Below are 13,382 nucleotides of genomic sequence, written 5' to 3'. Positions count from 1 at the left end.
AGTTCGTCACATCACACGGTGTGTCACAAATAACTGATAGTCAATTAATAAATCCAAATGTGAGTGAATCTCCCAGCAATAAACATAACTGGTTAACATATCGAGTTCAGTATCAGACACTTTCCTCTATGTGTTGCTTCCTATTTGTAAGAGAATGATATGGGTGCCAGAGAACAGACAATAGACAAATCTTGTGTAATCAGTGACCACAAAGCTACAGAGAAGCTCAAGCATTGCGGTTTCTAATTGTGCAGTAAAAAAGGGTCACAATGCCAACTGAGAAGCTGCAGTGTGTGAACTGTTGGGAGGAAGAGGAAACTCTTGTTTGTTCTCCATCAGGTAACGTCGTACTGCAGTCGCAACTTTCAAGCCTCAGCAACAGCTTCTGTTAAATCCTGTTCTCAATTATCTGCACTGAAGCAAATACGCCAATGTGTGACTTTTAAGGATGGAGGAAGAACTCAATTATTCTACTGTGGTTTTTAAAAATGGTGGTCAACCTCCAAAAGGTAAGAAACTCCTGCTTTATTAAAATAAAAGATTTTTCATTTTTCAAAAGATTTTGTGTAAAAAAAAACAAAAACTAAATCCCACTTGACCCTTGAAATCACACTGAAAACCGGTTTGTTGAATGCATTTCCTACTCTGTCCCGCTTCTCTTTTCTTTCTCTTTTATTTATTTTATGCAACTATGGTGTGTCTCTTTACATGTACCAACATCACATTTATACCTACCAATTTGATTTTTACTGATTCTTTTATAGACTCCTGACTTCTCACACATAAGTCAACACAACAAAAACATATTCCTCTTAATTAGAAACAAGTCTGAGAAGCAGAAGAAGAAGATTGCAACATTTGCACAGTTACCATGTCATGTCCCTTTTTAAAACCACAGTCATCATTTCATTGTGACACAAAAAACATCACTATTAACTGCCTCTTATATTTTCTCCATATTGTTATCAACCAGAGAAAAACAAAGACTCAACTATTTATTCTACAGTAAAAGCTAAAGGGGCTGCTACTACTGCACCAAGTAAGTTATAAAATCTGTTGATTCATTTTCAATTACACTATATAACATTTCAAAACATACAATATACATATGCTTTACTCATAGAAATACATTATAAATTCACACACATATTATTTCATTATAATTTCTCAAAACCGTTGTTACAAAGTGCTTCACAAAGGAGAAAATCAAACCAAATGAAGCTGAATTGGTTCTTCTCAACCTCTTCGGAGCCTTTCCACATCAAACATGAATATTGATGGTTCTGACTCAGTCTTTTGCCAGATATTACTCCTTAAGCTCGTAAAAAACCCCCACATATAATTATATACATTCCCTGTATGATTATAGGAGTGATAGAAGTGACAGTGGTATGTCAGAATGTACACACTGGTCATATGGAAGAAGTCACAGTTGTTCATTTCAGTCGTGTAATCCGAGAAGAAAGGGGAAAAAGCATATTAAACTTACTAATGAATGATATGATTATAACTGCATTCATGATTTGAATATGTGTTTTCACATTACCAGCAGATGGTGAACCAGCCGCACACTCCCAGCACTTTTGCCTGCTGGCGGTGTGTTTGGCTATAGTTTGTGTCCTACTGGTGGCGAGCATCAGTGCCATCATCTACAGTGAGTACAGGTTCATCAGGATCAATTTTAATGATAGCAGTTTACATTACACTTAGATCTGGGATGGCTTCCACTGTTGTGAATGTGAACTTCCTCTGAACTGCATCTGAATTTTACTCTTTAGTTTTTACCTTTTGGGTTTGATTTTTGGTTGGTTTGGGCTATTTTAAGATTAAAAGACCATACAACTTGTTTTAGTCTGCTCACTACAAACCATATTATTGTTTTCATTTTCTAAAGCATCTTGTATTATGAAGTTTTTAAATTGAATTCTCAGCAGTCAGCAGAAATAGTTGCATCAAGAATAGAAGAGAGTTTGAACTGACTCCTTTCTCACCTCCACAGTCGCAGTCGTAGCATTTAGAGGTGTGAATGTCATTTTTTGGCATTGTTGGTCTTGGAAAGCTACAGAAACGGTAACACACAGCCCTCTCTACTCCATGGAGGTTCAATCAAACACCCAATAATCACTTCTCAAGAAATATACTGGCGATTTTAAACTATATTGACATTAGTTTATTCTTTTCACAAAATCTACATTCGCATTTTTATTCTTTGACAACATTCTGTAGGTGATAGACACAATGCTGCTGAGAAGCCAAATTTTAATTTGTGGATGCTGGAGAGGAATGCTAGGAGGCCAGAAATCAATCTAAAAAGGTCAAGAGCAATGCTTCTTTGATAACACCAATGCATCCTGACTGACATATGCTGTGTCTTTCTCATCATCTCCACAGTGAGTGTGGTAATGAATAAACAGGAAGCAAACTTCAACAACGTCAAAACAGAAAATCAGCAGCTGATCAGGGAGAAGAGCACCTTAGAGAATAAGACAGAGGAGCTGAGAAGAGACAGAGAAGACCTCAACTGGACACTCAATGTCATCCTGAAATTTAAGACCTTTCCAGTAAATGAATTCTGCCCTGAGAAAAGTGAGTACCTTACTATGATGATGATACAGTGTGACTAGATCTTAACTCACTAATGACTTATTATGTAGAGATACATTTGTCCAGGCCTACAAGCAGGATTTAGGTACATGCAGCAAGCTACACAAACTTTGATTAAAGGTTTAAAAACTGTTGGCCTTTGAAGTGTTGACTGAAAGCATCTGTGCAAATTCTATTTGACAACAAATTCAATGATGGTGATCAGAAACAAGGAAAGGCTAGCAAGACTAAATTAATTAGTACCACAACAAGAAAACTGAGCAGAATAAAATGCAGGTTAGCTGTCAAAATAATAAGCTAAATATCACATTAAGTCCACATAGGAAATACAAGTAGTAAAAACATAGTAAAAGTGAAAAGAGTATATAGTGCATTAACAGCCTAACAGAAAAGTAACATAAAAGTAAAATGCTACTAAATGCTGCTTCTAAATGATAAATTATAAGCTATGACAGTGCTTTGAGCTAAATGCTAATGTTTACCATGCTCGCAAATCACATGCAATGTTGGCAGGCATTGCCCAAGCATGTAAAATCTGTTTGTTTAATTATGGCAATGATACCGATGTCTCAAACTTTAAAAAAAAAAAAAATCATAATATATAAAATATAATATATGTCTTTTGTTACAATAACACTTATCTACATTTAGTACTAGGCTGAATTCTTGTTCCATTTCTCTGCTTATTTCCTGAATGTAGAGTGTCAACCGTGTCGGGAAGGCTGGATTCGGTTCCAGGAAAAGTGCTATCTGTTTTACGAGAGAGGAGCTCCGTGGAAGGAATGGGAACAAAGCCAAAGCTTTTGCCTAAACAATAATGCAGATCTGGTTGTTATTGATAGTCTACAAGAACAGGTGAGCTCTACCACCATAATACAACATTAAACTCAAAGAGTTTTAAATTGTCAGTTCAGAGTAAGATTCCATGACCAGTGCTAAGTACATGAGCAAGCAAGATATATATTCACCGTTTGCATTAGTTAATAAAAGTGTTTTTTACTATTTGCTCAGAATCAGTGCCTAGCGGTGTGAAAGAGTTTCTTGTTTCTAATGATCTACCATGGTATGACTTATAGGAATTTGTCGTTAATCACACTAAGTTCTACTACGATGAGCATCATGGATACTGGATTGGACTACGTCAAATTGAGAATAGCAAAGACTGGTTGTGGGTTGGTGGACGCAATGACACTCTAGGGTAAGAAAACCTTCATGAACATTTGAATTTACCCATCTCTGCCTCCAGAGCATCTGGCAGTTTTCACTTGACATCATAAGATGAACTCAGTTTTGATAGCTCCGCAACAAGGCTCCTTATAGAAACTTAAAGCTAATTAAAGATGGTTTCTGGGCAGAGAACAAGGGGAATGGTTGAGAACTTATTAGATCATCATCTGGAGTTGTTTTTGTGCCTTAAGATCTCTTCAGCCCAATTCAGAGTTCTAGTAAAAGTGTGTGTAAAAAAAAAAAAAAGTGACAATCATCCATTTGGTATTTTGGGAAATGTGTCTATTTGCTTTCTATAGGAGTTAGATTAGTGGAATGAGAAGATCAAAACCACTCCGTTTATGTGGTAATTATAAAGCCACCAGTGATACTTTACTTTATATACATTGTATAATAATGGTACTTAAGAGTATATTTACACTGTGGTATAACAACTTTTTCTTCAGTAAAGGATCTGAGATTTCTTCCACCACTATTCAGCTGTGTAGTTTTTGTTTGTTTTTATTCATTAGCTGTAGTAAAAAGGCTATCAGAGGTACTGATATCCATGTGCTGTGTTTGGAGGTACTGGGGCGAGGAGCAACTTGCTGACGCTGGTCCCTGTGCACTGATGATCCCCAAGAAGAATCCTACAGCCAGCTGGGACCCAGCAAACTGTAAAATGCTGAACAAATTCATCTGTGAGAGTGACATCCTGACAAGGTCCAAATAGTTAATAAGTAGTTCTGTTTGTTTCATCATTTTATTCTTGCGCTACATGTTGCATGGAAAACTACATTTCCAAAATTTTAACACCAGTTCTTGAAAATCAGAAAACTCAAACATATAAAACAATAACAGATCGATAGCAACCAAAGGATGTTTTAGTATGTGATTGTTCATCATTTTGTGTACTTATACAATTGTTTCAAAATGGTGTGTATTTTATTAGCTACTGTGTCAGACATTTAATTGACTGAAGGTGTGAGAAGTGTAAATTCAAGAAACGATGGTCAAGGCCTGTAAAAGCCCTGATTTCCGCTGGAGATTAAAAAAATAAAATAAAATCCAGCCAAGCTAACACTCATTTGTTGCGATGGAAGTTGAATTATCTTTGAATTAAAGCAATTAGATAACAATAACCTTTACTGTGAATATACTTTACATTATATAAATATCATTGTTATTCATTGTATAATTATTGATTTATGTTTTTTTTTTTTTGGACCGATCCAAATTCAAAATCTACAAACTGCTGCAACAAACCTGTGGTCGACATGTTGTTGTTGAGCACCTAAGAGTGTGGAAATTAGTTTTGCACATTGTTACACAATGACGGATGTGCCAAGATGTATTCTGCAGAAACGTTGTTAGTCTACTTGGAGTCTACTTTTAAGCTTGTTGACATTTCTGTGCTGATTTTTTTTTTATATATCCCTGAATGTAGTTTATTAATGCTTGTTCTGTCTCCTGTGTTGTATCATTGTACAGTTTCTAATATTTCTGAAACAACAGATCATGGAATGAGCTATTTCTTAGTCTTAGCCTTCTCATGTTCTTACCAAATATGACGGTGGTATTGGATATCACATGTACACTGTCCCTAAGCCACCACGCTTCACATTAGGGTGAAGAATGAAGAATGCCAATGATCTAAAACCTTGTTATACGGTAATTTCACATTCAGAAACAGTGCCTGCATTCAATATGTAATTTGAGTCCAATGTGTTGTAAGCTATTGAGGCAAACTGTTGTTGTGACATTGTGTCCTTCCTGTCACAGTCGTCATGCTGACTGGTACATACAGACAGTATATGTGTGTGTGTAAAGTTTAAGGCCCTAACAAATGCTTTTTCTACCTCCAGTATACCGACATTACAACTACTTAATAACATTAATATCAAGACACACACACACACACCAAATTGAAGTGAGTTGTTCTCCATGTGAACAGGAGTTAAGGTTGATCAGTATCAATATTATTTCTATTTGTGTAATTGTGTGTTTTTTTATTTTTGTTGCTATTCCTATTCATTTTGTATTTCAAACATTTTTTTCCCCATAAACTACTTGGAAAATTTCATGAAGAAAATATTAGAAAAAAGAAATCTGTAAACGTGAAAGAATCACACAGATGCAGTTTGATGTGTCAAGTCATTCATTTGCATATAAAATTCTGAACTTTTTGTTATAGTTTATCCTTATAATAAAAATACAGCAAAGTTTGCAGCTCTTCCGTAAAGGATTTGTTCATGGTGCAGAAACTACACTGAATTTTTTTACATTTCATATTTTTTTTCCCACCAAAAATTTCACATGAAGTGGTCAGCACAGACAGCTTGCTTCTAATTGGCTCCATGTCCCAACCTACAAATTTTACAAACATTTACTTCGTCTCGAGCTGGATTTGGAGCGGCGCTCCGTGGATCCGCTGAGAGTGCTGACTTGATGATGATTACAATGATTTACAGCATCAAACTCAATCAGATGCACACATTTCATGTTGTAGACCATCTTAAAAAAAGAGCCTGCATCACCTGCAATAAACTGACCTGATTTTCTCAGTCACTTGTAAATCTGAAAAAGCCCCCAATCAGGACTGACTGAAAAATCTATTTGACAGATTACAAGTGAGGCACAACTGCTGGATGTCATCATTTACTAATTACTAAGTAAAGGTACGCAGACAGTGTGCAGCCTCCGTATCGTCCACGTTCAGCACATTACTCACCGGCTGACTGACGGTAATCTCAAGTTCCCCAGTCAGCCAACAAATGTGCTGATAAATGTCCAGAGTGTCTTGTTTGCCAGATACTACTCTTTGGACTTCTTTTTCTTCTTCTTTGGAGGAAGTGCCTCCTCATCTACTTTGTCATCTATTAACAGTTTGTCCTTTTTACATTTTTTCCTTTTCTGCTTTACTGTTGATTCTTCCTCTATAACTTTTTCTTCTTCGTGTGAAATTGCAGCGTCTCTCTTTTTGGTTTTTGGAGCAGCGTCCTGGACCTGCGCTGACTGGCTGGATTCTGCATCATTACTCTCTTCTTCTTCACTGTGGTGTTTGTGTTTGGAGGATTTCTTCTTCTTCTTCTTCTTCACTTTAGTGTCAGCGTGCAGCTCAGCCGTCTCCTCTGGACTCTTGCTCTCTGCTGCAGGTGAAGACGCTCTTTCTTCTTCATGCAGCTCTGCTTTGTTTTTCTTCTTTTTATGTTTCCTCTTTGTTTTGGGAGAATGGTCCGCTTCACCGTTCTCTACACACATCCCACCCTCCTCCGTGGAAACTGCATCAGTTATTTCCTCAGCTTCACCATCAACTGTCCTTTTCTTTTTCTTCTTTTTGGGTTTAAAGTCTGCTTTGGGACTTTCAGACATTTTATTGCCATTCAGCTCACTCATGCTCCCAGTGGATTTCTTCTTTTTCATCTTTTTACTCTGAGTGTCCTCAGCCGTCTCCTCCTGCCTCTCAGTTCTCTGGTCAGCTGACTTCGAGGTCGATGGAGCTGCTGTAACACAACCCAGTGAGGCACTTGCTAGTTGGCTCTTCTTGCCATACTTAGCCATGAACTCAGCCTCCTGCTGCTCCAGCCTGGCTAACTTGGCACTCATTGTCAGGCCATGTCTGGCTCCTCTGAAGAACACAAGCAGCATAGAAAATTCAGTCATGTTGAAACATTTCAGTTTTATACTGAACAGAAGATTTTGAGGCATCCTTATCGTTTCAGTTTTGTAGAATTTGATGAACTTACTTGTGAGCCGTGCGTCCTCCACAAACCTTCATCAGATCGGCATCAGAAAGCCTGTGGGTATTAAAGAATAACTTTAATTTTATGGCACTATTAAAAATTCAAAGAGAATGGATAATAAAGTCAAACAGCAATTAAAACCTTATTGATGATAAAGAAATTAAACACTACAATTAGAGGCGAGGGGAGGGTAACAAATCAAGAATTGCTCAGTGGTTGTTGTGTCGACTGTGCATTAGACAGGGTCTAAGAAAACAGGCAACACTTCATTTAAGCCCTCCATTTAGCAGTACATTAACATTTTAGAAGTGGTTTTTAACACACTCAAATGTAGCTAGAAGAATATTTAAGTGTTTATTGATGTATTGTAATTCCTGCTGGTGGCACCCATAAGTAAAGGCTGGTGTATAAACAGTTGAATGATCTATTAAGACACAGATGTAATAATACAAAATATAAGTTATAATTGACATTTACTGTAATAACCACTTAAAATGATCTTATATCTACATATAAGTACATTATAGTGTCTTATAAATTGTTTATTATAGGGAGATTAAAGTGGCCCTGAAAATCATCGTTATAATCTGTTTGAGGTGAAGGTCTTACTTGGTGGTGCTGGAGAGATCCAGTCTCTGGTCCTCCTCTTCCTCGTCTGAGCTGCTGCTGCTGCTGTCGTCATCTGAGTTGGGGGACTTTGGCTCCGGCTGCTCCTGACCAGACAGCAGTGTGGCTGACTGGAAGAGAAGCACACACGCACATAATGTCAGGGTCATTTCAGGCCGGAATCAGTCATATCTGAAAATACTGTAAATGTAGAGTAATGCATCTTGCTGTTGGTGAAACTCATCGCATCACATCCTGCATGTTTGTAAAGCTTTATTTGAACGATAAAGTTTTATACTATAAAGTCTACTGGAATGACGCCACTGTATGCTGCACTACAAATGCAACCTCAGCCAGTGGGAAACACTGGAACAGGATTTGTACTGACTGCTCTCCACATCATAAATCTCTAACCCCACCCTGCCCAGTGAATGAGCTGCAGGCTTTACAAGTTTACAAGCTTTGGTTTGCAAACCAAACAAGGAGATATGTGTATTTTTCTTAGTGCTGTAGCATGAAGTCTGTCAGGTTCACACTGCGCATCAACATAAATGGTAGACGGAGAAAACCTTAAACACAGATTGATGAAATGCACAGATTACCTTGACAAAGCATCCATAAAGTTTGGCTTTAGCCAGCGTGGCCTTCCGTGGCTTCTTATTGGAGATCGTGCCATCTTCTTCGTCCTCCTCCACCGTCTTCTTCAACTTAATACCGTTCTGGATCGCACAGAAAACCAGAAAACACTTGACCTTCTGTTTAAGATTAAAGCAGCTGATTCCACTCTTTTACAAGAGAGGAGGAACTAATCAGTGTAATTGTGATTTTGTGGGGAAACTTTTTTTTTTTTTTTTAGTTCAAAGACACTACAAAGTGACTTTAATGGTATCTTTAGTTCAGAGTTTAAACACATCTTTCATTAACTCTTCAAAGTTGTTTCTCTGACACATCAAACCTAGAAATATTCTGCTGACAGTAGCTAAATACAGCTACATTCACAAGCGGAGGGGGTGGCTACCTCTGCAAATGTTTAATAAATGAGCTGATTTTAACAAGTTAGTTTCCTGATTCTGAAATAAGTCACTCTGTTCGCACAGAAGAAAATGAACACAATAAACATTAATAACCTTTTAAACATGGCAAAACTACATCACTACCTTTAGATAAAATGTCCTGTCCACCGATTATGTCGTATAGAGTGCAGGTGATTGTGTTTGGCTGTGTGTTCAGACATGTGAAGGTTAAGACCTACTTGATCAGACTCCACCTGCAGACTGGAAGAGGCCTTATTGAAGACATGATCCCACCAGTGGAAGGTGAACTGCTCTCCTTCCTTATGGCCAACCTGGAGAGGAGCAACACGTCAATCTACAAACAACAGCTTTCTAGTTTAGAAAGCATTCCTTAAGAATGGAAAAAAAAAAAACCCCTTCATGTATGTTCATGCACACTCACCCCTCCTTTGTCACATTTCACTTTGACCTTGATAGCCTCTGAGATGCCATTCTCAGCTCGCCCCAGTCCTTTACCTGAGGACAGAGTGGACTGAGTAAGAAACCTGAGGCAGCCGCACTGTGGTGGTTGCACTGTCGCACAAAACAGACCAAAGGTATCTTACCGTGTTCCCAGCCGTGACGCAGGAGTTGCTGCTCTGCAAACTTCAAGCCGCGACTTTTCTCCTGCACAACTTCTGCCATCTGTGGACAGTTAGTGGAACTTTAGGCACAGCCACTGAAAACTGAACTTTATTTAGTTTCTAGCGCAAAACATGCAATGATATCTTTCAATGTGCTGCACCAAAAACAAACATTTTAGCTGGAAAAAAAAAGTTTACTGGTAAAATAATGACAGTAGCAGGTGGAGAACGACAGGCACTAACATCAGACTACTGCTGGGACACCAAAACAAGTTGTTTCACATTTTTACTTTGAAACCTTTGATATGAAAAAGAAGTTCCAGGTTAAACAAATGTCACACAACTTTTTAATGTCAGTTTGCAGCAGAGGTTGTGTTTACTTCATTTCACTTAAAAAAAACAACTATTTATTCTGCTGCCCGGTGTTTAAAACATATATAAAATATATAAAAACATATATGACTACAGGATATCATATTCATCTTTGACCATCTTTAACAGGTAGCATTTAGCTGTTCAGTCTGAAAAGCCGAAACCCAACCTTTCACAAACACAACTCGCCTGCATTATTTTTACATTGCCTTTCGTCGACTAACGTTTTTTAACACAACAGAAACCAAACCCGCATATACCTCTCGATGTCTTCTTGCAGTGTAACGTCCCCACTAAAAACGGGAGATTGGAAAAATAGACATTTAAACGCGGCGACGGTAGCTAGCCATGTGGCTTCAACACAGAGCGGACATGACACCGGAAAGACGTCACTATGGAGCCCTTCTTCTTCTCTGTATATATTTCTGCAGCAGCGCAGAGGCGTCTGGCAGTTTCTCCCCATAGAAGATGATAATGAAGCCACTTGGTATTAAAATCGGACACATATTATATATATGTACGTTAATTGTTATAACTCAAACCTTTATTTTTATTTACTAATGTAAAATCTGAAAATAAGTGTCTTTGGTTGAATTTACATTTGACTCGGAGCTGCTGACTTTATTATTATTGACCTGCCCCCCTCCCCTATAGTTCTCCTGTGAAAAAAAAATATATAACAAATGAGCTCAACATAAACAAAAACCATCAAAGCCAGATTTTGACACAGGGACTCTCTACAAGACCAGAGTCATAAGGTGAAGGGCCACAGTTCAACCAACTTGCGGTTAATCAAATTATGTAAATGTTATTGCATAAACTCTGGAGCCCCTGGGCTAAAACAATCTCAGAAGAGGAAGGAGGAGAAAAGGAGCTGTTCACATCTGCTGCACTGATTTATTAATGGCTCTCAGTTATGCTTATTTGACAAAATGTCATGCTTTGTTTTAAGTGAAAACTGTTGCTATATTTGTTGATATCCACTTTCTTTCAACTTCCATTTTGTTTCCTTTTAAGTAGCTTTCTTTGTCAGCTTGTTACAGCTCTACATTAAAGCTAAATGATGTTTACAATAAAAAAAATAACCAGACTCATGACTTCATGCCTTTTATGCCATAACCTCTACATCACATGGAAATATTCTGCATGTCTTGTTTATGGATTTTTATTAACATATCTCCGAATTTCACCCTGACATGTCTGATATCTATGAAAATGTTTGGATCTCCACTAGAAGTTAAAGTAAAGTTCTGCAGGTTTGAACAATGTTTGGCTTCAAGTTGTTCCCGATGACTGTCCCAGAGGTGAATCAGACACATTAATAACCATAAAACACCAGAATGCCAGTAGGTGGCAGTATTTCACACCAGAAATCTATACATGTCGTTGTCTAAACAGCATTGCAGATGAAAGATTTATTGTTCTTTACACTAACCATATGTGTTCCTAAAATAAATGAAATATGCAACATGCATTAGTGATCATGAGTGGGAGTTTTGCTGGTTAAGACCTGCATGCAAAAGCAAAACCAATCTAATGGCTGCACTCCACTCTGATCCCAGCATACTGTGTCTGATAGATGCATTATTCAACTAATGGCTTGATGGATTCAGGATCTCCCTTTATGAGATTCCTGGTCAAAAGCCAAGTCACTACCTCAGTTATTCCCATACTTGGCTGAAAACAATTTCAAGCGCTCTTCTTTCTCTCCAAAAAATGAGACAATACACATCAATAATCAGGGAGTATACAATATCATTCCTAATTTAATATTTTAATATCTCACTGAATAAAGACTATTTTTTAAAAGTAGATGATGTTTTCAACCTTTAAGTCTGGGAGCAAATGTATTAATACAATTACTTGTTCTTATGTTAATCTGTACATCTGACATTTAATTTATTAACCTAAAATGTCAGTTATTGTTATGTTTTGCCAATCACTACGAAACCAGAAGAGCTACACACTAGATTGCAGAGGCTTTTTCCAGGATGAAGCAAGAAAATCTTTTGAACATTAGGAATGATGTGTGTGTACTAGACAAGTAAAAGTGACACTAACATGATGGCACCCTCTCTCCGTGTCCTCAGCCCCGGACTGCTCATCAGCTCCCTATGTTACTCACAGGAAGCAATTTTATTTCCCTCTGCTCTCGGTTTCCGTTCAGTGAGGATGTTTGCTCCATCAGGCCTCCGTCCACAAGTTGTTTATCTGTGTCAGCACTCAGCAGGGGGGCGGGGGGGGGCACCCATCCTGAACAGGCTGGTTATCATGGCTGACCTACTGTTTGGACAGAAGCCCTCCTACTGCTGGATGCAAAGGCTGACTGATAGTTATTTCAGACAGAGGGACAAAGAAGTCCTTGGCCAAAAGTATGTGGACACCTCTGAGAAGGTCCTCTCTTGTTTCCACATGACCATGACCCCGACCCTGTGCATAAATCCAGGTCTACAAAGACACGGTTATCAGAGTGTGGTGTGGAAGAACTTGACTGGACTCCACATCCATCTCTTTTGTTATGAACTGAAACACTGACTGAGAGCCAGGCCTCATCACCTAATACCAGTGATCGACCTCTCTAACGCTGTTGAGGTTGAATGGGAGCAAATCCCCACAATCAAAAATGGGAGTAAAGTCCAGCTGTCTACACGTGCTGTAGTTATATATTTCAGTATCTCATAATGTGTTATATGTTTTTCTGACAAAATCAATAAGAAAAAGCAGCAACATTTAGATGTTGGTCAATATTTAGATCAGCAACTGGTTTGTCTTCTTCTTCAGTTGGTTCAGTCTGGTGAATATTAATGATACTTAATAATTTTGTTCACGTTCTGAACCTTTGACAAGTGGCACCATTACAAGATCAGTTCAACACCTTGATCTCCATTAAAGGAACAGCTCAGCATTTGAGGAGACACAGCCTATTACATTTGATAATAGGCTGCAGTCTGGTTAGCTTAGCATAAAAACTGGGAACAATAAAAGAGACTCCAGTGAGTCACAGCTCCTGGCCAAGAAATATTCTTGCACATTAAACCCAGTAACACCACAAACTGCTGTGTTTTTCTTACCGGTATTGGAACAGATTAAACAAGAGATAACTGGTTAGTTAGTGAGTTTTAGGGCTGCATACCTCCTGTTTGCAAGCTAAAAACCCCCTGTTTGCATCTGTCTATCTATCTAGAGATGAAATGAGTCTCATTTTTCCACCTGCA

General features: G+C 38.1%; 2 protein-coding genes across 3 annotated transcripts; one reads left to right on the top strand and one right to left on the bottom strand.

Moving 5' to 3' along the window:
- The first annotated feature begins 82 nt into the window (after window positions 1–82).
- LOC139613478 (C-type lectin domain family 9 member A) lies at window positions 83–6,035 on the top strand. 2 transcript variants are annotated; one of them, XM_071470154.1, is made up of 7 exons: window positions 83–509; window positions 974–1,039; window positions 1,553–1,654; window positions 2,392–2,586; window positions 3,305–3,459; window positions 3,681–3,802; window positions 4,396–6,035. In XM_071470154.1, the coding sequence occupies exons 1-7, from the start codon at window positions 449–451 to the stop codon at window positions 4,541–4,543; spliced, it is 849 nt and encodes a 282-aa protein (XP_071326255.1). In that variant the 5' UTR covers window positions 83–448; the 3' UTR covers window positions 4,544–6,035. The 2 variants fall into 2 exon arrangements, with proteins under 2 accessions (XP_071326255.1, XP_071326254.1); XM_071470153.1 differs by having other exon boundaries at window positions 86–509; window positions 1,550–1,654.
- On the bottom strand, window positions 5,951–10,578 carry gpatch4 (G patch domain containing 4). Its single transcript, XM_071470149.1, has 8 exons — window positions 10,428–10,578; window positions 9,778–9,856; window positions 9,615–9,688; window positions 9,412–9,504; window positions 8,762–8,878; window positions 8,163–8,290; window positions 7,557–7,607; window positions 5,951–7,438 (listed from the first exon to the last, which is right to left on the bottom strand). The coding sequence occupies exons 2-8, from the start codon at window positions 9,854–9,856 to the stop codon at window positions 6,625–6,627; spliced, it is 1,356 nt and encodes a 451-aa protein (XP_071326250.1). The 5' UTR covers window positions 10,428–10,578; the 3' UTR covers window positions 5,951–6,624.
- Between the last annotated feature and the right edge of the window lie 2,804 nt (window positions 10,579–13,382).

Source organism: Trachinotus anak, unplaced genomic scaffold, assembly GCF_046630095.1.
Source record: "Trachinotus anak isolate AG129_WGS33_773 ecotype Australia unplaced genomic scaffold, CSIRO_AGI_Tana_v1 ptg000032l, whole genome shotgun sequence".
Lineage (NCBI taxonomy): Eukaryota > Metazoa > Chordata > Actinopteri > Carangiformes > Carangidae > Trachinotus > Trachinotus anak.
The sequence above is the reverse complement of the archived record's forward strand: the minus strand, read 5'-3'. Positions and strand labels throughout refer to the sequence as shown.